Source organism: Scyliorhinus torazame, chromosome 31 (assembly GCF_047496885.1).
Source record: "Scyliorhinus torazame isolate Kashiwa2021f chromosome 31, sScyTor2.1, whole genome shotgun sequence".
Classification (NCBI taxonomy): Eukaryota; Metazoa; Chordata; class Chondrichthyes; order Carcharhiniformes; family Scyliorhinidae; genus Scyliorhinus; species Scyliorhinus torazame.
Window position 1 is genome coordinate 35,042,322 of NC_092737.1, and position 24,293 is coordinate 35,066,614.

At 53.6% G+C, this 24,293-nt stretch overlaps 1 protein-coding gene across 1 annotated transcript in view; it reads right to left on the bottom strand.

Moving 5' to 3' along the window:
- Positions 1-24,293, bottom strand: part of LOC140404606 (voltage-gated potassium channel subunit beta-3-like) — a 72,608-nt gene that overhangs the window by 26,975 nt on the left and 21,340 nt on the right. Inside the window, 2 exon segments of the mRNA XM_072493207.1 lie at positions 19,367-19,487; positions 21,803-21,968. Of these exon segments, the coding sequence (XP_072349308.1) occupies positions 19,367-19,487; positions 21,803-21,968 (287 nt within the window).

Genomic DNA, 24,293 nt, shown 5'->3' on the forward strand with positions numbered 1-24,293 from the left:
GGTGTGCTCACTGTGTGTTCACTGTGTGTTCACTGTGTGCTCACTGTGTGTTCACGGTGTGCTCACAGTGTGTTACGGTGTGTTCACTGTGTGCTCACTGTGTGCTCACTGTGTGCCCACAGTGTGTTACGGTGTGTTCACTGTGTGCTCACTGTGTGCTCACGGTGTGTTCACGGTGTGCTCACAGTGTGTTACGGTGTGTTCACTGTGTGCTCACTGTGTGCTCACGGTGTGTTCACGGTGTGCTCACAGTGTGTTACGGTGTGTTCACTGTGTGCTCACTGTGTGCTCACTGTGTGCTCACTGTGTGCTCACGGTGTGTTCACGGTGTGCTCACCGTGTGCTCACGGTGTGTTCACGGTGTGTTCACGGTGTGTTCACGGTGTGCTCACTGTGTGCTCACGGTGTGTTACCTGTGTGTTCACGGTGTGTTCACAGTGTGTTACGGTGTGTTCACTGTGTGCTCACAGTGTGTTACGGTGTGCTCACTGTGTGTTCACTGTGTGCTCACTGTGTGTTCACGGTGTGCTCACAGTGTGATACGGTGTGTTCACTGTGTGTTCACTGTGTGCTCACTGTGTGATCACTGTGTGATCACTGTGTGCTCACTGTGTGCTCACTGTGTGCTCACGGTGTGCTCACGGTGTGCTCACTGTGTGCTCACTGTGTGCTCACTGTGTGCTCACTGTGTGTTCACTTGTGATCACTGTGTGCTCACTGTGTGCTCACTGTGTGCTCACTGTGTGCTCCCGGTATGTTTACGGTGAGTTCACGGTGTGTTCACGGTGTGTTCACTGTGTGTTCACTGTGTGTTCACGGTGTGTTCACGGTGTGTTCACGGTGTGTTCACGGTGTGTTCACGGTGTGTTCACGGTGTGTTCACATTGTGTTACGGTGTGTTCACAGTGTGCTCACTGTGTGTTCACGGTGTGTTCACTGTGTGTTCACGGTGTGTTCACGGTGTGTTCACGGTGTGTTCACGGTGTGCTCACGGTGTGCTCACAGTGTTTTATGGTGTGCTCACTGTGTGTTCACTGTGTGTTCACTGTGTGCTCACTGTGTGTTCACAGTGTGCTCACAGTGTGTTACGGTGTGCTCACTGTGTGTTCACTGTGTGTTCACTGTGTGCTCACTGTGTGTTCACGGTGTGCTCACAGTGTGTTACGGTGTGCTCACTGTGTGTTCACTGTGTGTTCACTGTGTGCTCACTGTGTGTTCACTGTGTGCTCACTGTGTGTTCACGGTGTGCTCACAGTGTGTTACGGTGTGTTCACTGTGTGCTCACTGTGTGCTCATTGTGTGCTCACTGTGTGTTCACGGTGTGCTCACGGTGTGCTCACTGTGTGCTCACTGTGTGCTCACTGTGTGCTCACTGTGTGCTCACGGTGTGCTCACGGTGTGTTCACGGTGTGTTCACGGTGTGTTCACGGTGTGCTCACTGTGTGCTCACTGTGTGCTCACGGTGTGTTCACGGTGTGTTCACTGTGTGTTCACTGTGTGTTCACGGTGTGCTCACGGTGTGCTCACTGTGTGCTCACAGTGTGTTACGGTGTGCTCACTGTGTGTTCACTGTGTGTTCACTGTGTGCTCACTGTGTGTTCACTGTGTGTTCACTGTGTGTTCACTGTGCGTTCAGTGTGTGTTCACGGTGTGCTCACAGTGTGTTCACAGTGTGTTCACAGTGTGTTCACTGTGTGCTCACTGTGTGCTTACTGTGGGCTCACTGTGTGCTTACTGTGGGCTCACGGTGTGCTCACGGTGTGTTCACGGTGTGTTCACGGTGTGTTCACGGTGTGCTCACAGTGTGTTACGGTGTGTTCACTGTGTGCACTCTGGTTGCTCACTGTGTGCTCACGGTGTGCTCACAGTGTGTTACGGTGTGTTCACTGTGTGCTCCCTGTGCGCTCACTGTGTGCTCACAGTTTTCTCACAGTGTGTTACGGTGTGTTCACTGTGTGCTCACTGTGTGCTCACGGTGTGTTCACGGTGTGCTCACAGTGTGTTACGGTGTGTTCACTGTGTGCTCACAGTGTGCTCACAGTGTGCTCACTGTGTGCTCACTGTGTGCTCACTGTGTGCTCACTGTGTGCTCACGGTGTGTTCACAGTGTGCTCACGGTGTGCTCACGGTGTGTTCACAGTGTGCTCACGGTGTGTTCACGGTGTGTTCACTGTGTGTTCACTGTGTGCTCACTGTGTGCTCACTGTGTGCTCACTGTGTGCTCACTGTGTGCTCACTGTGTGCTCACTGTGTGCTCACTGTGTGCTCACTGTGTGCTCACGGTGTGTTACCTGTGTGTTCACGGTGTGTTCACTGTGTGTTCACGGTGTGCTCACGGTGTGTTACGGTGTGCTCACTGTGTGTTCACTGTGTGTTCACTGTGTGCTCACTGTGTGCTCACGGTGTGTTCACTGTGTGTTCACTGTGTGTTCACGGTGTGCTCACTGTGTGCTCACGGTGTGCTCACTGTGTGCTCACGGTGTGCTCACTGTGTGCTCACGGTGTGCTCACTGTGTGTTCACTGTGTGCTCACGGTGTGCTCACGGTGTGCTCACGGTGTGCTCACGGTGTGTTCACAGTGTGTTACGGTGTGCTCACTGTGTGTTCACTGTGTGTTCACTGTGTGCTCACTGTGTGCTCACTGTGTGCTCACGGTGTGTTCACGGTGTGCTCACAGTGTGTTACGGTGTGTTCACTGTGTGCTCACTGTGTGCTCACGGTGTGTTCACGGTGTGCTCACCGTGTGATCACGGTGTGCTCACGGTGTGCTCACGGTGTGCTCACGGTGTGCTCACCGTGTGATCACGGTGTGTTCACGGTGTGTTCACGGTGTGTTCACGGTGTGCTCACAGTGTGTTACGGTGTGCTCACTGTGTGTTCACTGTGTGCTCACTGTGTGTTCACGGTGTGCTCACAGTGTGTTACGGTGTGCTCACTGTGTGTTCACTGTGTGTTCACTGTGTGCTCACTGTGTGTTCACGGTGTTCTCACAGTGTGTTACGGTGTGTTCACTGTGTGCTCACTGTGTGCTCACTGTGTGTTCACTGTGTGTTCATTGTGTGCTCACTGTGTGCTCACTGTGTGCTCACAGTGTGTTATGGTGTGTTCACTGTGTGCACTCTGTGTGCTCACTGTGTGCTCACGGTGTGATCACCGTGTGCTCACTGGGTGCTCACTGTGTGCTCACTGTGTGCACACTGTGTGCACACTGTGTGCTCACGGTGTGCTCACAGTGTGTTACGGTGTGTTCACTGTGTGCTCACTGTGTGCTCACTGTGTGCTCACGGTGTGTTCACGGTGTGTTCACGGTGTGTTCACGGTGTGCTCACGGTGTGCTCACTGTGTGCTCACGGTGTGTTCACTGTGTGTTCACGGTGTGTTCACGGTGTGCTCACAGTGTGTTACGGTGTGCTCACTGTGTGTTCACTGTGTGTTACGGTGTGTTCACAGTGTGCTCACTGTGTGTTCACTGTGTGTTCACGGTGTGTTCACGGTGTGCTCACAGTGTGTTACGGTGTGCTCACTGTGTGTTCACTGTGTGTTCACTATGTGCTCACTGTGTGTTCACGGTGTGCTCACTGTGTGTTCACGGTGTGCTCACAGTGTGTTACGGTGTGCTCACTGTGTGTTACGGTGTGCTCACTGTGTGTTCACTGTGTGTTCACTGTGTGCTCACTGTGTGTTCACGGTGTGCTCACAGTGTGTTACGGTGTGCTCACTGTGTGTTCACTGTGTGTTCACTGTGTGCTCACTGTGTGTTCACGGTGTGCTCACGGTGTGCTCACAGTGTGTTACGGTGTGCTCACTGTGTGTTCACTGTGTGTTCACTGTGTGCTCACTGTGTGTTCACGGTGTTCTCACAGTGTGTTACGGTGTGTTCACTGTGTGCTCACTGTGTGCTCACTGTGTGCTCACTGTGTGTTCACTGTGTGTTCATTGTGTGCTCACTGTGTGCTCACTGTGTGCTCACTGTGTGCTCACAGTGTGTTACGGTGTGTTCACTGTGTGCACTCTGTGTGCTCACTGTGTGCTCACGGTGTGTTCACGGTGTGCTCACTGTGTGCTCACTGTGTGCTCACTGTGTGTTCACGGTGTGATCACTGTGTGCTCACTGTGTGCTCACTGTGTGCTCACTGTGTGCTCACGGTGTGTTCACGGTGTGTTCACGGTGTGCTCACAGTGTGTTACGGTGTGTTCACTGTGTGTTCACTGTGTGCTCACTGTGTGCTCACGGTGTGTTCACGGTGTGTTCACGGTGTGTTCACGGTGTGTTCACGGTGTGTTCACTGTGTGTTCACTGTGTGTTCACGGTGTGTTCACTGTGTGTTCACTGTGTGTTCACGGTGTGTTCACGGTGTGTTCACGGTGTGTTCACTGTGTGTTCACGGTGTGGTCACAGTGTGCTGACTGTGTGCTGACTGTGTGCTCACAGTGTGCTCACGGTGTGCTCACTGTGTGCTCACTGTGTGTTCACTGTGTGCTCACTGTGTGCTCACTGTGTGCTCACTGTGTGTTCACGGTGTGCTCACGGTGTGCTCACGGTGTGCTCACGGTGTGCTCACGGTGAGTTCACGGTGAGTTCACTGTGTGTTCAATGTGTGTTCACTGTGTGTTCACTGTGTGTTCACTGTGTGTTCACTGTGTGTTCACTGTGTGTTCACTGTGTGTTCATGGTGTGCTCACAGTGTGTTACGGTGTGTTCACTGTGTGCTCACTGTGTGCTCACTGTGTGCTCACTGTGTTACGGTGTGCTCACTGTGTGTTCACTGTGTGCTCACTGTGTTTTCACGGTGTGCTCACAGTGTGTTACGGTGTGTTCACTGTGTGCTCACTGTGTGCTCACTGTGTGCTCACTGTGTGCTCACTGTGTGTTCACGGTGTGTTCACTGTGTGTTAACGGTGTGTTCACGGTGTGCTCACAGTGTGCTACGGTGTGTTCAATGTGTGCTCACTGTGTGCTCACTGTGTGTTCACGGTGTGTTCACTGTGTGTTCACGGTGTGTTCACGGTGTGTTCACGGTGTGCTCACGGTGTGCTCACGGTGTGCTCACAGTGTGTTACGGTGTGCTCACTGTGTGTTCACTGTGTGTTCACTGTGTGCTCACTGTGTGTTCACGGTGTGCTCACAGTGTGTTACGGTGTGTTCACTGTGTGCTCACTGTGTGCTCACTGTGTGCTCACTGTGTGCCCACAGTGTGTTACGGTGTGTTCACTGTGTGCTCACTGTGTGCTCACGGTGTGTTCACGGTGTGCTCACAGTGTGTTACGGTGTGTTCACTGTGTGCTCACTGTGTGCTCACGGTGTGTTCACGGTGTGCTCACAGTGTGTTACGGTGTGTTCACTGTGTGCTCACTGTGTGCTCACTGTGTGCTCACGGTGTGTTCACGGTGTGCTCACCGTGTGCTCACGGTGTGTTCACGGTGTGTTCACGGTGTGTTCACGGTGTGCTCACTGTGTGCTCACGGTGTGTTACCTGTGTGTTCACGGTGTGTTCACAGTGTGTTACGGTGTGTTCACTGTGTGCTCACTGTGTGCTCACTGTGTGCTCACGCTGTGTTCACGGTGTGCTCACCGTGTGCTCACGGTGTGTTCACGGTGTGTTCACGGTGTGTTCACGGTGTGCTCACGGTGTGCTCACTGTGTGCTCACGGTGTGTTACCTGTGTGTTCACGGTGTGTTCACAGTGTGTTACGGTGTGTTCACTGTGTGCTCACAGTGTGTTACGGTGTGCTCACTGTGTGTTCACTGTGTGCTCACTGTGTGTTCACGGTGTGCTCACAGTGTGATACGGTGTGTTCACTGTGTGTTCACTGTGTGCTCACTGTGTGCTCACTGTGTGATCACTGTGTGCTCACTGTGTGCTCACTGTGTGCTCACTGTGTGCTCACTGTGTGCTCACTGTGTGCTCACGGTGTGCTCACGGTGTGCTCACGGTGTGCTCACGGTGTGCTCACGGTGTGCTCACTGTGTGCTCACTGTGTGTTCACTTGTGATCACTGTGTGCTCACTGTGTGCTCACTGTGTGCTCACTGTGTGCTCACTGTGTGCTCCCGGTATGTTTACGGTGAGTTCACGGTGTGTTCACGGTGTGTTCACTGTGTGTTCACGGTGTGTTCACGGTGTGTTCACGGTGTGTTCACGGTGTGTTCACATTGTGTTACGGTGTGTTCACAGTGTGCTCACTGTGTGTTCACGGTGTGTTCACTGTGTGTTCACGGTGTGTTCACGGTGTGTTCACGGTGTGTTCACGGTGTGCTCACAGTGTTTTATGGTGTGCTCACTGTGTGTTCACTGTGTGTTCACTGTGTGCTCACTGTGTGTTCACAGTGTGCTCACAGTGTGTTACGGTGTGCTCACTGTGTGTTCACTGTGTGTTCACTGTGTGCTCACTGTGTGTTCACGGTGTGCTCACAGTGTGTTACGGTGTGCTCACTGTGTGTTCACTGTGTGTTCACTGTGTGTTCACTGTGTGTTCACTGTGTGTTCATGGTGTGCTCACAGTGTGTTACGGTGTGTTCACTGTGTGCTCACTGTGTGCTCACTGTGTGCTCACTGTGTTACGGTGTGCTCACTGTGTGCTCACTGTGTGCTCATTGTGTGCTCACTGTGTGTTCACGGTGTGCTCACTGTGTGCTCACTGTGTGCTCACTGTGTGCTCACTGTGTGCTCACGGTGTGCTCACGGTGTGTTCACGGTGTGTTCACGGTGTGCTCACTGTGTGCTCACTGTGTGCTCACTGTGTGCTCACTGTGTGCTCACGGTGTGTTCACGGTGTGTTCACTGTGTGTTCACTGTGTGTTCACGGTGTGCTCACTGTGTGCTCACTGTGTGCTCACAGTGTGTTACGGTGTGCTCACTGTGTGTTCACTGTGTGCTCACTGTGTGTTCACTGTGTGTTCACTGTGCGTTCAGTGTGTGTTCACGGTGTGCTCACAGTGTGTTCACAGTGTGTTCACAGTGTGTTCACTGTGTGCTCACTGTGTGCTTACTGTGGGCTCACTGTGTGCTCACGGTGTGTTCACGGTGTGTTCACGGTGTGCTCACAGTGTGTTACGGTGTGTTCACTGTGTGCACTCTGGTTGCTCACTGTGTGCTCACAGTTTTCTCACAGTGTGTTACGGTGTGTTCACTGTGTGCTCACTGTGTGCTCACTGTGTGCTCACGGTGTGTTCACGGTGTGCTCACAGTGTGTTACGGTGTGTTCACTGTGTGCTCACAGTGTGCTCACAGTGTGCTCACTGTGTGCTCACTGTGTGCTCACGGTGTGTTCACAGTGTGCTCACCGTGTGCTCACGGTGTGTTCACAGTGTGCTCACGGTGTGTTCACGGTGTGTTCACTGTGTGTTCACTGTGTGCTCACTGTGTGCTCACTGTGTGCTCACTGTGTGCTCACGGTGTGTTACCTGTGTGTTCACGGTGTGTTCACAGTGTGTTACGGTGTGTTCACTGTGTGCTCACTGTGTGTTACGGTGTGCTCACTGTGTGTTCACTGTGTGCTCACTGTGTGTTCACTGTGTGCTCACAGTGTGTTACGGTGTGCTCACTGTGTGTTCACTGTGTGCTCACTGTGTGTTCACTGTGTGTTCACTGTGCGTTCAGTGTGTGTTCACGGTGTGCTCACAGTGTGTTCACAGTGTGTTCACAGTGTGTTCACTGTGTGCTCACTGTGTGCTTACTGTGGGCTCACTGTGTGCTCACTGTGTGCTCACTGTGTGCTCACTGTGTGCTCACTGTGTGTTCACGGTGTGTTCACTGTGTGTTAACGGTGTGTTCACGGTGTGCTCACAGTGTGCTACGGTGTGTTCAATGTGTGCTCACTGTGTGCTCACTGTGTGTTCACGGTGTGTTCACTGTGTGTTCACGGTGTGTTCACGGTGTGCTCACGGTGTGCTCACAGTGTGTTACGGTGTGCTCACTGTGTGTTCACTGTGTGTTCACTGTGTGCTCACTGTGTGTTCACGGTGTGCTCACAGTGTGTTACGGTGTGTTCACTGTGTGCTCACTGTGTGCTCACTGTGTGCCCACAGTGTGTTACGGTGTGTTCACTGTGTGCTCACTGTGTGCTCACGGTGTGTTCACGGTGTGCTCACAGTGTGTTACGGTGTGTTCACTGTGTGCTCACTGTGTGCTCACGGTGTGTTCACGGTGTGCTCACAGTGTGTTACGGTGTGTTCACTGTGTGCTCACTGTGTGCTCACTGTGTGCTCACTGTGTGCTCACGGTGTGTTCACGGTGTGCTCACCGTGTGCTCACGGTGTGTTCACGGTGTGTTCACGGTGTGTTCACGGTGTGCTCACTGTGTGCTCACGGTGTGTTACCTGTGTGTTCACGGTGTGTTCACAGTGTGTTACGGTGTGTTCACTGTGTGCTCACAGTGTGTTACGGTGTGCTCACTGTGTGTTCACTGTGTGCTCACTGTGTGTTCACGGTGTGCTCACAGTGTGATACGGTGTGTTCACTGTGTGTTCACTGTGTGCTCACTGTGTGATCACTGTGTGATCACTGTGTGCTCACTGTGTGCTCACTGTGTGCTCACGGTGTGCTCACGGTGTGCTCACTGTGTGCTCACTGTGTGCTCACTGTGTGCTCACTGTGTGTTCACTTGTGATCACTGTGTGCTCACTGTGTGCTCACTGTGTGCTCACTGTGTGCTCCCGGTATGTTTACGGTGAGTTCACGGTGTGTTCACGGTGTGTTCACTGTGTGTTCACTGTGTGTTCACGGTGTGTTCACGGTGTGTTCACGGTGTGTTCACGGTGTGTTCACGGTGTGTTCACGGTGTGTTCACATTGTGTTACGGTGTGTTCACAGTGTGCTCACTGTGTGTTCACGGTGTGTTCACTGTGTGTTCACGGTGTGTTCACGGTGTGTTCACGGTGTGTTCACGGTGTGCTCACGGTGTGCTCACAGTGTTTTATGGTGTGCTCACTGTGTGTTCACTGTGTGTTCACTGTGTGCTCACTGTGTGTTCACAGTGTGCTCACAGTGTGTTACGGTGTGCTCACTGTGTGTTCACTGTGTGTTCACTGTGTGCTCACTGTGTGTTCACGGTGTGCTCACAGTGTGTTACGGTGTGCTCACTGTGTGTTCACTGTGTGTTCACTGTGTGCTCACTGTGTGTTCACTGTGTGCTCACTGTGTGTTCACGGTGTGCTCACAGTGTGTTACGGTGTGTTCACTGTGTGCTCACTGTGTGCTCATTGTGTGCTCACTGTGTGTTCACGGTGTGCTCACGGTGTGCTCACTGTGTGCTCACTGTGTGCTCACTGTGTGCTCACTGTGTGCTCACGGTGTGCTCACGGTGTGTTCACGGTGTGTTCACGGTGTGTTCACGGTGTGCTCACTGTGTGCTCACTGTGTGCTCACGGTGTGTTCACGGTGTGTTCACTGTGTGTTCACTGTGTGTTCACGGTGTGCTCACGGTGTGCTCACTGTGTGCTCACAGTGTGTTACGGTGTGCTCACTGTGTGTTCACTGTGTGTTCACTGTGTGCTCACTGTGTGTTCACTGTGTGTTCACTGTGTGTTCACTGTGCGTTCAGTGTGTGTTCACGGTGTGCTCACAGTGTGTTCACAGTGTGTTCACAGTGTGTTCACTGTGTGCTCACTGTGTGCTTACTGTGGGCTCACTGTGTGCTTACTGTGGGCTCACGGTGTGCTCACGGTGTGTTCACGGTGTGTTCACGGTGTGTTCACGGTGTGCTCACAGTGTGTTACGGTGTGTTCACTGTGTGCACTCTGGTTGCTCACTGTGTGCTCACGGTGTGCTCACAGTGTGTTACGGTGTGTTCACTGTGTGCTCCCTGTGCGCTCACTGTGTGCTCACAGTTTTCTCACAGTGTGTTACGGTGTGTTCACTGTGTGCTCACTGTGTGCTCACGGTGTGTTCACGGTGTGCTCACAGTGTGTTACGGTGTGTTCACTGTGTGCTCACAGTGTGCTCACAGTGTGCTCACTGTGTGCTCACTGTGTGCTCACTGTGTGCTCACTGTGTGCTCACGGTGTGTTCACAGTGTGCTCACGGTGTGCTCACGGTGTGTTCACAGTGTGCTCACGGTGTGTTCACGGTGTGTTCACTGTGTGTTCACTGTGTGCTCACTGTGTGCTCACTGTGTGCTCACTGTGTGCTCACTGTGTGCTCACTGTGTGCTCACTGTGTGCTCACTGTGTGCTCACTGTGTGCTCACGGTGTGTTACCTGTGTGTTCACGGTGTGTTCACTGTGTGTTCACGGTGTGCTCACGGTGTGTTACGGTGTGCTCACTGTGTGTTCACTGTGTGTTCACTGTGTGCTCACTGTGTGCTCACGGTGTGTTCACTGTGTGTTCACTGTGTGTTCACGGTGTGCTCACTGTGTGCTCACGGTGTGCTCACTGTGTGCTCACGGTGTGCTCACTGTGTGCTCACGGTGTGCTCACTGTGTGTTCACTGTGTGCTCACGGTGTGCTCACGGTGTGCTCACGGTGTGCTCACGGTGTGTTCACAGTGTGTTACGGTGTGCTCACTGTGTGTTCACTGTGTGTTCACTGTGTGCTCACTGTGTGCTCACTGTGTGCTCACGGTGTGTTCACGGTGTGCTCACAGTGTGTTACGGTGTGTTCACTGTGTGCTCACTGTGTGCTCACGGTGTGTTCACGGTGTGCTCACCGTGTGATCACGGTGTGCTCACGGTGTGCTCACGGTGTGCTCACGGTGTGCTCACCGTGTGATCACGGTGTGTTCACGGTGTGTTCACGGTGTGTTCACGGTGTGCTCACAGTGTGTTACGGTGTGCTCACTGTGTGTTCACTGTGTGCTCACTGTGTGTTCACGGTGTGCTCACAGTGTGTTACGGTGTGCTCACTGTGTGTTCACTGTGTGTTCACTGTGTGCTCACTGTGTGTTCACGGTGTTCTCACAGTGTGTTACGGTGTGTTCACTGTGTGCTCACTGTGTGCTCACTGTGTGTTCACTGTGTGTTCATTGTGTGCTCACTGTGTGCTCACTGTGTGCTCACAGTGTGTTATGGTGTGTTCACTGTGTGCACTCTGTGTGCTCACTGTGTGCTCACGGTGTGATCACCGTGTGCTCACTGGGTGCTCACTGTGTGCTCACTGTGTGCACACTGTGTGCACACTGTGTGCTCACGGTGTGCTCACAGTGTGTTACGGTGTGTTCACTGTGTGCTCACTGTGTGCTCACTGTGTGCTCACGGTGTGTTCACGGTGTGTTCACGGTGTGTTCACGGTGTGCTCACGGTGTGCTCACTGTGTGCTCACGGTGTGTTCACTGTGTGTTCACGGTGTGTTCACGGTGTGCTCACAGTGTGTTACGGTGTGCTCACTGTGTGTTCACTGTGTGTTACGGTGTGTTCACAGTGTGCTCACTGTGTGTTCACTGTGTGTTCACGGTGTGTTCACGGTGTGCTCACAGTGTGTTACGGTGTGCTCACTGTGTGTTCACTGTGTGTTCACTATGTGCTCACTGTGTGTTCACGGTGTGCTCACTGTGTGTTCACGGTGTGCTCACAGTGTGTTACGGTGTGCTCACTGTGTGTTACGGTGTGCTCACTGTGTGTTCACTGTGTGTTCACTGTGTGCTCACTGTGTGTTCACGGTGTGCTCACAGTGTGTTACGGTGTGCTCACTGTGTGTTCACTGTGTGTTCACTGTGTGCTCACTGTGTGTTCACGGTGTGCTCACGGTGTGCTCACAGTGTGTTACGGTGTGCTCACTGTGTGTTCACTGTGTGTTCACTGTGTGCTCACTGTGTGTTCACGGTGTTCTCACAGTGTGTTACGGTGTGTTCACTGTGTGCTCACTGTGTGCTCACTGTGTGCTCACTGTGTGTTCACTGTGTGTTCATTGTGTGCTCACTGTGTGCTCACTGTGTGCTCACTGTGTGCTCACAGTGTGTTACGGTGTGTTCACTGTGTGCACTCTGTGTGCTCACTGTGTGCTCACGGTGTGTTCACGGTGTGCTCACTGTGTGCTCACTGTGTGCTCACTGTGTGTTCACGGTGTGATCACTGTGTGCTCACTGTGTGCTCACTGTGTGCTCACTGTGTGCTCACGGTGTGTTCACGGTGTGTTCACGGTGTGCTCACAGTGTGTTACGGTGTGTTCACTGTGTGTTCACTGTGTGCTCACTGTGTGCTCACGGTGTGTTCACGGTGTGTTCACGGTGTGTTCACGGTGTGTTCACGGTGTGTTCACTGTGTGTTCACTGTGTGTTCACGGTGTGTTCACTGTGTGTTCACTGTGTGTTCACGGTGTGTTCACGGTGTGTTCACGGTGTGTTCACTGTGTGTTCACGGTGTGGTCACAGTGTGCTGACTGTGTGCTGACTGTGTGCTCACAGTGTGCTCACGGTGTGCTCACTGTGTGCTCACTGTGTGTTCACTGTGTGCTCACTGTGTGCTCACTGTGTGCTCACTGTGTGTTCACGGTGTGCTCACGGTGTGCTCACGGTGTGCTCACGGTGTGCTCACGGTGAGTTCACGGTGAGTTCACTGTGTGTTCAATGTGTGTTCACTGTGTGTTCACTGTGTGTTCACTGTGTGTTCACTGTGTGTTCACTGTGTGTTCACTGTGTGTTCATGGTGTGCTCACAGTGTGTTACGGTGTGTTCACTGTGTGCTCACTGTGTGCTCACTGTGTGCTCACTGTGTTACGGTGTGCTCACTGTGTGTTCACTGTGTGCTCACTGTGTTTTCACGGTGTGCTCACAGTGTGTTACGGTGTGTTCACTGTGTGCTCACTGTGTGCTCACTGTGTGCTCACTGTGTGCTCACTGTGTGTTCACGGTGTGTTCACTGTGTGTTAACGGTGTGTTCACGGTGTGCTCACAGTGTGCTACGGTGTGTTCAATGTGTGCTCACTGTGTGCTCACTGTGTGTTCACGGTGTGTTCACTGTGTGTTCACGGTGTGTTCACGGTGTGTTCACGGTGTGCTCACGGTGTGCTCACGGTGTGCTCACAGTGTGTTACGGTGTGCTCACTGTGTGTTCACTGTGTGTTCACTGTGTGCTCACTGTGTGTTCACGGTGTGCTCACAGTGTGTTACGGTGTGTTCACTGTGTGCTCACTGTGTGCTCACTGTGTGCTCACTGTGTGCCCACAGTGTGTTACGGTGTGTTCACTGTGTGCTCACTGTGTGCTCACGGTGTGTTCACGGTGTGCTCACAGTGTGTTACGGTGTGTTCACTGTGTGCTCACTGTGTGCTCACGGTGTGTTCACGGTGTGCTCACAGTGTGTTACGGTGTGTTCACTGTGTGCTCACTGTGTGCTCACTGTGTGCTCACGGTGTGTTCACGGTGTGCTCACCGTGTGCTCACGGTGTGTTCACGGTGTGTTCACGGTGTGTTCACGGTGTGCTCACTGTGTGCTCACGGTGTGTTACCTGTGTGTTCACGGTGTGTTCACAGTGTGTTACGGTGTGTTCACTGTGTGCTCACTGTGTGCTCACTGTGTGCTCACGCTGTGTTCACGGTGTGCTCACCGTGTGCTCACGGTGTGTTCACGGTGTGTTCACGGTGTGTTCACGGTGTGCTCACGGTGTGCTCACTGTGTGCTCACGGTGTGTTACCTGTGTGTTCACGGTGTGTTCACAGTGTGTTACGGTGTGTTCACTGTGTGCTCACAGTGTGTTACGGTGTGCTCACTGTGTGTTCACTGTGTGCTCACTGTGTGTTCACGGTGTGCTCACAGTGTGATACGGTGTGTTCACTGTGTGTTCACTGTGTGCTCACTGTGTGCTCACTGTGTGATCACTGTGTGCTCACTGTGTGCTCACTGTGTGCTCACTGTGTGCTCACTGTGTGCTCACTGTGTGCTCACGGTGTGCTCACGGTGTGCTCACGGTGTGCTCACGGTGTGCTCACGGTGTGCTCACTGTGTGCTCACTGTGTGTTCACTTGTGATCACTGTGTGCTCACTGTGTGCTCACTGTGTGCTCACTGTGTGCTCACTGTGTGCTCCCGGTATGTTTACGGTGAGTTCACGGTGTGTTCACGGTGTGTTCACTGTGTGTTCACGGTGTGTTCACGGTGTGTTCACGGTGTGTTCACGGTGTGTTCACATTGTGTTACGGTGTGTTCACAGTGTGCTCACTGTGTGTTCACGGTGTGTTCACTGTGTGTTCACGGTGTGTTCACGGTGTGTTCACGGTGTGTTCACGGTGTGCTCACAGTGTTTTATGGTGTGCTCACTGTGTGTTCACTGTGTGTTCACTGTGTGCTCACTGTGTGTTCACAGTGTGCTCACAGTGTGTTACGGTGTGCTCACTGTGTGTTCACTGTGTGTTCACTGTGTGCTCACTGTGTGTTCACGGTGTGCTCACAGTGTGTTACGGTGTGCTCACTGTGTGTTCACTGTGTGTTCACTGTGTGTTCACTGTGTGTTCACTGTGTGTTCATGGTGTGCTCACAGTGTGTTACGGTGTGTTCACTGTGTGCTCACTGTGTGCTCACTGTGTGCTCACTGTGTTACGGTGTGCTCACTGTGTGCTCACTGTGTGCTCATTGTGTGCTCACTGTGTGTTCACGGTGTGCTCACTGTGTGCTCACTGTGTGCTCACTGTGTGCTCACTGTGTGCTCACGGTGTGCTCACGGTGTGTTCACGGTGTGTTCACGGTGTGCTCACTGTGTGCTCACTGTGTGCTCACTGTGTGCTCACTGTGTGCTCACGGTGTGTTCACGGTGTGTTCACTGTGTGTTCACTGTGTGTTCACGGTGTGCTCACTGTGTGCTCACTGTGTGCTCACAGTGTGTTACGGTGTGCTCACTGTGTGTTCACTGTGTGCTCACTGTGTGTTCACTGTGTGTTCACTGTGCGTTCAGTGTGTGTTCACGGTGTGCTCACAGTGTGTTCACAGTGTGTTCACAGTGTGTTCACTGTGTGCTCACTGTGTGCTTACTGTGGGCTCACTGTGTGCTCACGGTGTGTTCACGGTGTGTTCACGGTGTGCTCACAGTGTGTTACGGTGTGTTCACTGTGTGCACTCTGGTTGCTCACTGTGTGCTCACAGTTTTCTCACAGTGTGTTACGGTGTGTTCACTGTGTGCTCACTGTGTGCTCACTGTGTGCTCACGGTGTGTTCACGGTGTGCTCACAGTGTGTTACGGTGTGTTCACTGTGTGCTCACAGTGTGCTCACAGTGTGCTCACTGTGTGCTCACTGTGTGCTCACGGTGTGTTCACAGTGTGCTCACCGTGTGCTCACGGTGTGTTCACAGTGTGCTCACGGTGTGTTCACGGTGTGTTCACTGTGTGTTCACTGTGTGCTCACTGTGTGCTCACTGTGTGCTCACTGTGTGCTCACGGTGTGTTACCTGTGTGTTCACGGTGTGTTCACAGTGTGTTACGGTGTGTTCACTGTGTGCTCACTGTGTGTTACGGTGTGCTCACTGTGTGTTCACTGTGTGCTCACTGTGTGTTCACGGTGTGCTCACAGTGTGTTACGGTGTGTTCACTGTGTGTTCACTGTGTGTTCACTGTGTGCTCACTGTGTGATCACTGTGTGATCACTGTGTGATCACTGTGTGCTCACGGTGTGCTCACTGTGTGCTCACAGTGTGCTCACAGTGTGTTACGGTGTGTTCACTGTGTGTTCACTGTGTGTTCACTGTGTGCTCACTGTGTGATCACTGTGTGATCACTGTGTGATCACTGTGTGCTCACGGTGTGCTCACTGTGTGCTCACTGTGTGCTCACTGTGTGCTCACTGTGTGCTCACTGTGTGTTCACGTGTGATCACGTGTGATCACTGTGTGCTCACTGTGTGCTCACTGTCTGCTCACTGTGTGCTCACGGTGTGTTTACGGTGTGTTCACGGTGTGTTCACGGTGTCTTCACTGTGTGTTCACTGTGTGTTCACGGTATGTTCAAGGTGTGTTCACGGTGTGTTCACGGTGTGTTCACGGTGTGTTCACAGTGTGTTACGGTGTGTTCACAGTGTGCTCACTGTGTGTTCACGGTGTGTTCACTGTGTGTTCACTGTGTGTTCACGGTGTGTTCACGGTTTGCTCACAGTGTGTTATGGTGTGCTCACTGTGTGTTCACTGTGTGTTCACTGTGTGCTCACTGTGTGTTCACGGTGTGCTCACAGTGTGTTACGGTGTGCTCACTGTGTGTTCACTGTGTGTTCACTGTGTGCTCACTGTGTGTTCACTGTGTGCTCACTGTGTGTTCACGGTGTGCTCACAGTGTGTTACGGTGTGCTCACAGTGTGTTACGGTGTGCTCACTGTGTGCTCACTGTGTGTTCACGGTGTGCTCACAGTGTGTTACGGTGTGTTCACTGTGTGCTCACTGTGTGCTCACTGTGTGCTCACTGTGTGCTCACTGTGTGCTCACTGTGTGTTCACGGTGTGCTCACTGTGTGCTCACGGTGTGCTCACTGTGTGCTCACTGTGTGTTCACGGTGTGCTCACTGTGTGCTCACTGTGTGCTCACTGTGTGCTCACTGTGTGCTCACTGTGTGCTCACTGTGTGCTCACGGTGTGCTCACGGTGTGCTCACGGTGTGCTCACGGTGTGTTCACTGTGTGTTCACGGTGTGCTCACTGTGTGCTCACGGTGTGTTCACTGTGTGTTCACGGTGTGTTCACTGTGTCTTCACTGTGTGTTCACGGTGTGCTCACGGTGTGCTCACTGTGTGTTCACGGTGTGCTCACTGTGTGCTCACTGTGTGCTCACGGTGTGCTCACGGTGTGCTCACGGTGTGTTCACTGTGTGTTCACTGTGTGTTCACGGTGTGCTCACTGTGTGCTCACGGTGTGTTCACTGTGTGCTCACGGTGTGTTCACGGTGTGTTCACTGTGTGTTCACTGTGTGTTCACGGTGTGCTCACTGTGTGCTCACTGTGTGCTCACTGTGTGCTCACTGTGTGCTCACAGTGTGTTACGGTGTGCTCACTGTGTGTTCACTGTGTGTTCACTGTGTGCTCACTGTGTGTTCACTGTGTGTTCACTGTGCGTTCAGTGTGTGTTCACGGTGTGCTCACAGTGTGTTCACAGTGTATTCACAGTGTGTTCACTGTGTGCTCACTGTGTGCTCACGGTGTGCTCACGGTGTGCTCACGGTGTGTTCACGGTGTGCTCACAGTGTGTTACTGTGTGTTCACTGTGTGTTCACTGTGTGTTCACTGTGTGTTCACGGTGTGTTCACTGTGTGTTCATGGTGTGTTCATGGTGTGTTCACGGTGTGATCACGGTGTGTTCACGGTGTGTTCACAGTGTGCTCACGGTGTGCTCACTGTGTGTTCACGGTGTGCTCACGGTGTGTTCACGGTGTGCTCACTGTGTGCTCACTGTGTGTTCACTGTGTGCTCACGGTGTGCTCACGGTGTGTTCACTGTGTGTTCACGGTGTGTTCACGGTGTGCTCACTGTGTGTTCACGGTGTGCTCACTGTGTGCTCACTGTGTGCTCACTGTGTGTTCACTGTGTGTTCACGGTGTGCTCACTGTGTGCTCACGGTGTGTTCACGGTGTGTTCACTGTGTGTTCACGGTGTGTTCACTGTGTGTTCACGGTGTCCGCACTGTGTGCTCACAGTGTGTTACGGTGTGCTCACTGTGTGTTCACTGTGTGTTCACTGTGTGCTCACTGTGTGCTCACGGTGTGTTCACTGTGTGTTCACTGTGTGTTCACTGTGTGTTCACTGTGTGTTCACTGTGTGCTCACTGTGTGTTCACGGTGTGTTCACGGTGTGTTCACTGTGTGTTCACGGTGTGTTCACGGTGTGTTCACGGTGTGCTCACAGTGTGTTACGGTGTGCTCACTGTGTGCTCACTGTGTGCTCACTGTGTGTTCACGGTGTGCTCACAGTGTGTTACGGTGTGTCCACTGTGTGCTCACTGTCTGCTCACTGTGTGCTCACGGTGTGTTCACGGTGTGCTCACTGTGTGCTCACTGTGTGCTCACTGTGTGTTCACGGTGTAATCACTGTGTGCTCACTGTGTGCTCACTGTGTGTTCACGGTGTGTTCACGGTGTGCTCACAGTGTGTTACGGTGTGTTCACTGTGTGCTCACTGTGTGCTCACTGTGTGCTCACGGTGTGTTCACGGTGTGCTCACCGTGTGCTCACGGTGTGTTACGGTGTGTTCACGGTGTGTTCACGGTGTGTTCACTGTGTGCTCACTGTGTGCTCACGGTGTGTTACCTGTGTGTTCACGGTGTGTTCACAGTGTGTTACGGTGTGTTCACTGTGTGCTCACTGTGTGTTACGGTGTGTTCACTGTGTGCTCACTGTGTGTTCACGGTGTGTTCACTGTGTGCTCACTGTGTGTTCACGGTGTGCTCACGGTGTGTTACGGTGTGCTCACTGTGTGTTCACGGTGTGTTCACTGTGTGTTCACGGTGTGTTCACGGTGTGTTCACGGTGTGCTCACGGTGTGTTACGGTGTGCTCACTGTGTGTTCACTGTGTGTTCACTGTGTGTTCACGGTGTGCTCACGGTGTGCTCACGGTGTGTTCACTGTGTGTTCACGGTGTGTTCACGGTGCGTTCACGGTGCGTTCGCGGTATGTTCACGGTGTGCTCACGGTGTGCTCACTGTGTGTTCACGGCGTGTTCACGGCGTGTTATGGTATCACCCGGGTCTGCGGGCTGGAGGGACTGTATCTTTCCCGTTGAGATTATCATAGAATTTCCAGTGCAGAAGGAGGCCATTCGGCCCATCGAGTCTGCACCGGCTCTTGGAAAGAGCACCCTACCCAAGGTCAACACCTCCACCCTATCCCCATAACCCAGTGACCCCACCCAACACTAAGGGCAATTTTGGACACTAAGGGCAATTTATCATCGCCAATCCACCTAACCTGCACATCTTTGGACTGTGGGAGGAAACCGGAGCACCCGGAGGAAACCCACGCAGACACGGGGAGGGCGTGCAGACTCCGCACAGACAGTGACCCAAGCCGGGAATCGAACCTGGGACCCTGGAGCTGTGAAGCCACAGTTCAGTTCCCTGCACAACTGGATTCTCCAGTTCCCTGCCCAAGATGGCCGCCGGTGGTCACCCGGGGGAGTCACACGGCCGACTGATGGCAAACCCCTGTCAGCAATCAGTGCAGCGAGGACAGGCTGCGTAGCCTCGCTAGACTAGAGAAGCAGAGAGCTGCGTCCAGCTGGGGTAGAGAAGTCTGCTTGTTGAAGGAGAGTGAAGGATCGGCCGGTGCACACTGTGCGTTTGTGCCTGACCTCGGGATCTCGGCCTACCCCAGTTTGGATGGAGCCCTGGCCTGTCTGAGAAGCCGTACTGGCAATGCAATCTGACTGTCGCTATTTGGAGGACTGTGTGAAGTATTGAACTGCGTGTGCTTCCCCCCCCCCCCTCCAGCGACATCGCGGAGTGAGGACAGTGAGGCAGTCGCCAGGAACACCGACCGATCTTGTGGTAGAGCTCGGGAAGCTGGACCTCGACCTTGTCCCGCTCGAAGAGGTGATATTCAGCCTGCTCGCACACCGGAGGTATCAGGTTGAACTGACGAGCCATGGAATAGGCCTCCTGGTGGCAAAGAGAGATGGGGCGGTGGTCACTGACAAAATCGACTTGAGCCCCGACTGTGACAATACCGCGTCAACAACAGAATTACCGCTCCCCCCCCGCTTTTACCCCCCCCCCCCCACTCGCTCGCATACCCCACCTGCACCGTACAGGACTCCCCCTGCCTCACAATGGGTGTCGTGCACCAGAGTGTGCGCCTTCCACAGGTCAACGCTCCCCAGCCAGGGTTACTGAGAACGGCTCAGGGGTAGAGGCACGGTTTGAGGCATGGACAGACTGACGGCGGGAGAGACGGAACAGCCTTGAGAGCCAATCGTAGATTCGCAGCTGCTAGCCCACCTTCCTGCATCGGAGATGGGAGTGGAGGAAAGCCCACCCTGGGGTCGGGGGGGGCTCGGTGTCACCATCTCTATTTCGGAAGGTCCAATACAGGTGGGCAGAACCCTCAAGAGTTTTGAAAGTCAAAGAGATCTAGGAGTACAGGTCCACAGGTCATTGAAAGGGGCAACACAGGTGGAGAAGGTAGTCAAGAAGGCATACGGCATGCGTGCTTTCATTGGCTGGGGCATTGAGTATAAGAATTGGCAAGTCATGTTGCAGCTGTAGAGAACCTTAGTTAGGCCACACTTGGAGTATAGTGTTCAATTCTGGTCGCCACACTACCAGAAGGATGTGGAGGCTTTAGAGAGGGTACAGAAGAGATTTACCAGAATGTTGCCTGGTATGGAGGGCATACGCTATGAGGAGCGGTTGAATAAACTCGGTTTGTTCTCACTGGAACGAAGGAGGTTGAGGGGAGACCTGATAGAGGTCTACAAAATTATGAGGGGCATAGACAGAGTGGATAGTCAGAGGCTTTTCCCCAGGGTAGAGGGGTCAATTACTAGGGGGCATAGGTTTAAGGTGAGAGGGGCAAGGTTTAGAGTAGATGTACGAGGCAAGTTTTTTACGCAGCGGGTGGTAGTGGGTGCCTGGGACTCGCTACCGGAGGAGGTGGTGGAAGCAGGGACGATAGGGACATTTAAGGGGCATCTTGACAAATACATGAATAGGATGGGAATAGAGGGATACGGACCCAGGAAGTGTAGAAGATTGTAGTTTAGTCGGGCAGCATGGTCGGCACGGGCTTGGAGGGCCGAAGGGCCTGTTCCTGTGCTGTACTTTTCTTTGTTCTCTCTCTCTCTCATTACTGCCCTGTACACCTCTACCTCACGATGGAGATGTCATAGACTCTCATAGAATTTACAGTGCAGAAGGAGGCCATTCGGCCCATTGAGTCTGCACCGGCTCTTGGAAAGATCACCCTACCCAAGATCAACACCTCCACCCTATCCCCATAACCCAGTAACCCCACCCAACACTAAGGGCAATTTTGGACACTAAGGGCAATTTATCGCGGCCAATCCACCTAACCTGCACATCTTTGGACTGTGGGAGGAAACCGGAGCACCCGGAGGAAACCCACGCACACACGGGGAGGACGTGCAGACTCCGCACAGACAGTGACCCAAGCCGGAATCGACCTGGGACCCTGGAGCTGCGAAGCAGTTGTGCTAACCACTGTGCTACCGTGCTGCCCCAACAATGCGACTGTGCTCCCCGATGTGTGGGGAGCCAATGGCAGAGCAGCACTGGATCAGCGACCCAGGCTAACGCTCGAAGGGAAATGGGTTCGAATCCCACAGCAGTTAACTGATTCAATTTTCAATGAATTGATAATTCTGGAATCAAAATCTCGGGCGCGATTCGACGGGGCACAACACAGGGTCTGTTTTGGGTGTGCTGGTCACCCTGCCCCTCGGTCTCATGGCTGGCGCATCGAGGGAGACCCCGCTCTACCCTGGCACTTGGCCGTTTAAGTGGCCTTGGCGCCCAGGCCGCACTTACCCCATTTCGCAGATCGGGGGCGCCATTTTTAAATGCCGCCCCCGGTCTCTCGACCGCATCGAGGCCTCCGGACTCCCCCCCCCCCCCCCCCCTCCACTGCACGCAACCTACCTCTTATGGGGTCTTCGAGCTGCCCCCCCCCCCCCACTCACCCCAGCTGTTATGGGCATTCCAAAGATGTGCCGGTTAGGTGGGGTTACGGGGGTAGGGCCGGGAGGGAGGGGGGGGGCGCGGTAGGGGGAGGTAGAGTGGGTGTAGGTAGGCTGCTCTTTTGGAGGGTCGGTGCGCACACTCGATGGGCCGAATGGCCTCCATCTGCACTGTAGGGATACTCTGGTTCAATAAAATATAGTTAGGAGTGGGTGGGCGGAGTGGGGGGATTGGATAGTCCCGAGAGATTTTCCAGGTTTATTTATCGAATTACTCACCATGATCTCCACTGTGCTCCATCGCGACGTCCCCCAGTACATCGCCTTCCCCTGGTTTACCAGGTACGCCATCGCTCGTACGATCTCTGTGAGAACGTGGAAGGAATGGCAGCGTGAGCTTGAACAGGGGACTGAAACTGTCCTTCGCCCTCCCTCCCCCCGCTGACTACGGGAGGTGCGGAGACTCTGCTTCCCCCCCCCCCCCCCCCCGCCCCCCCCCCCCCCCCCCCCCCCCCCCGCTGGCGGGAGAATCTAGGGCACTGGTCTATCGACCTCCTCAACCTGTGGCCATGACTCCTCCAGGAGAGGAGGCCCTTCGTCTGTTGCTGAACACTTGACCGTGGGACGGTTGGTGTGGACTGGGAGGGGGGGGGAGGGGGGAAGAAATGAGCTGCCCCAAATTCCCTCCCCCATCGCTCCCACACATCTCATCTGTCCCTGCACCGCCCTCCCCCCCTGCCAACCGCCTTCCGCCCCCCCCCCCCCCCCCAACTCCTACCCCACCACCACCACCACTCAACTTTCAAATGACCTATGAGCCCAAAATAAAACAGAACGTGTCACTCGCCTTCCACAAAGAATAGCCTTGACCGGGGAGCGTAGTTGCCTAAGACACGGGGGAAAAAACAGTCAGTAAATCGTCAGCAATAGTTCAGGGGTCAACACCTTCCGCGGGGACCTCCTGTTCGCCGGCAGTGCACGCACGCCCACGGTTTTCCCGACGGTTTTCCCGACGGGGGGGGGGGCCACAATGGGGAAACCCCATTGGTCGGCTGGGGGACGGGACGGTGAATCCCGCCCCTTGTGCAAGGCGTTGTGGCCAATATTGTAGATTCCTGCAACTCTCCGTCAAACCGTGATATAAGTGGTTTAGGTGTGAATGCCGGAGAGTTGAATGTTTGCAGGTGATATGAAAATTGGTGGGGCGGTGAATAGTGAGGAGGATAGGCTTCGATTACAGGAGGATATCGCCGGGCTGGTCAGATGGGCTGATCAGTGGCAAATGCAGTTCAATCCGGATAAGTGTGAGGTGATCCTCTTGGGCAGGACAGACAAGGCAAGGGAATACAGGATAAACGGCAGGACCCTGGGAAGCTCCGAGGATCAGAAGGACCTGGGTGTGCCAGTACACCTGTCCCGAAAGGTAGCAGAGCAGGTGGACACAGTGGTTAAGAAGGCTTATGGTCTACTTGCCTTTATTAGCCGAGGCGGAGAGTTTAAGAGCAGGGAGGATTTGCTGGAACTGTATAAAACGTTGGTTAGGCCACAGCGAGAGTATTGTGAGCAGTTCTGGAATCCACATTACAGGAGGGATGTGATAGCCACTGGAAAGGGGGCAGAGGAGATTTACCAGGATGTTGCCTGGGCTGGAGAGTGTTAGTTATGGAGAGAGATTGGATAGACTGGGGTTGTTGTCCTTGGAGCAGAGGAGACCGAGGGGGAGCGTGATGGAGATGTATAAAATTATGAGGGGCACAGAGAGAGTCGACAGGAAAAAACTTTTCCCCTTGGTGGAGGGCTCAATGACCAGGGGGCAGAGATTTAAGGTGAGGGGGCGGGAGGTTTAGAGGGGATGTGAGGGGGGGGGGGGGGAGTCTGGAACTCGCTGCCTGAAAGGGGGGTGGAGGCAGAGACCCTCAGAACATTTGGGAAGTATTTAGATGTGCGCTTGCGAATCCCAGGGCAGACGAGGCTCTGGGACAGGCTGGCACCCGGGTGGGGGGGTGACGATCGTTTCCAGCTGCCTTTGTGCCGGTTATCGGACATTCTGCAGCGACACGGGGAACGGAGGACTCCGTGATCACCGACACTCAAAATCGACGCGAGGTTCATCTCTGGCCTCGTGCGGAGAAGGAATTGCTGGGAGACATTCCCAGACGGGCAGGCCGTGCTTGGAATAGATTTACGGATCAAGGCGGATAACAAGATCGGGATGATGGCGGACAGCAACAGACCCCAGGGACACACGAGGAATTATCACCGGCTGTTCTGGGCGCGGTTCTAAATATCTCCGGTGTAAGGAGTTGTCTAAAATCCAGGAGTCCTCCCGTGAGAAAATGCAGGAATGTTCCATTTTATCAGCGCAGGGCGACATAGGAACGTGGGAATTAGGAGCAAGAAGTCGGCAATTCAGCCCCTTCGACCCCGCTCCGCCGTCCAATCAGATCATGGCTGCTCTCTTTCTGGTCTCCAATTTACCCCCCTACCTGTTCCCCAAATCCCTTTAACCCGTTTTAAAATCAGAAATCTATCTATCTCCTTCTTGAAACCATTTAATGACCCAGACTCCACCGTTCTATGGGGGCAGCGAGTTCCCCAGATTCACCACCCTCTACGAGAAGTAGTGCTTCCTCAACTCAGTTCTAAATTTACCGCCTCTCTACCTGTGACCTGTCATTCTAGGTTTCCCCACAAGGGGGAACATTTGGTCTACGGACCATTATTGCTGAATATGTCCTCGGATGAATAAAGATCGGACAGGGAGAATGAC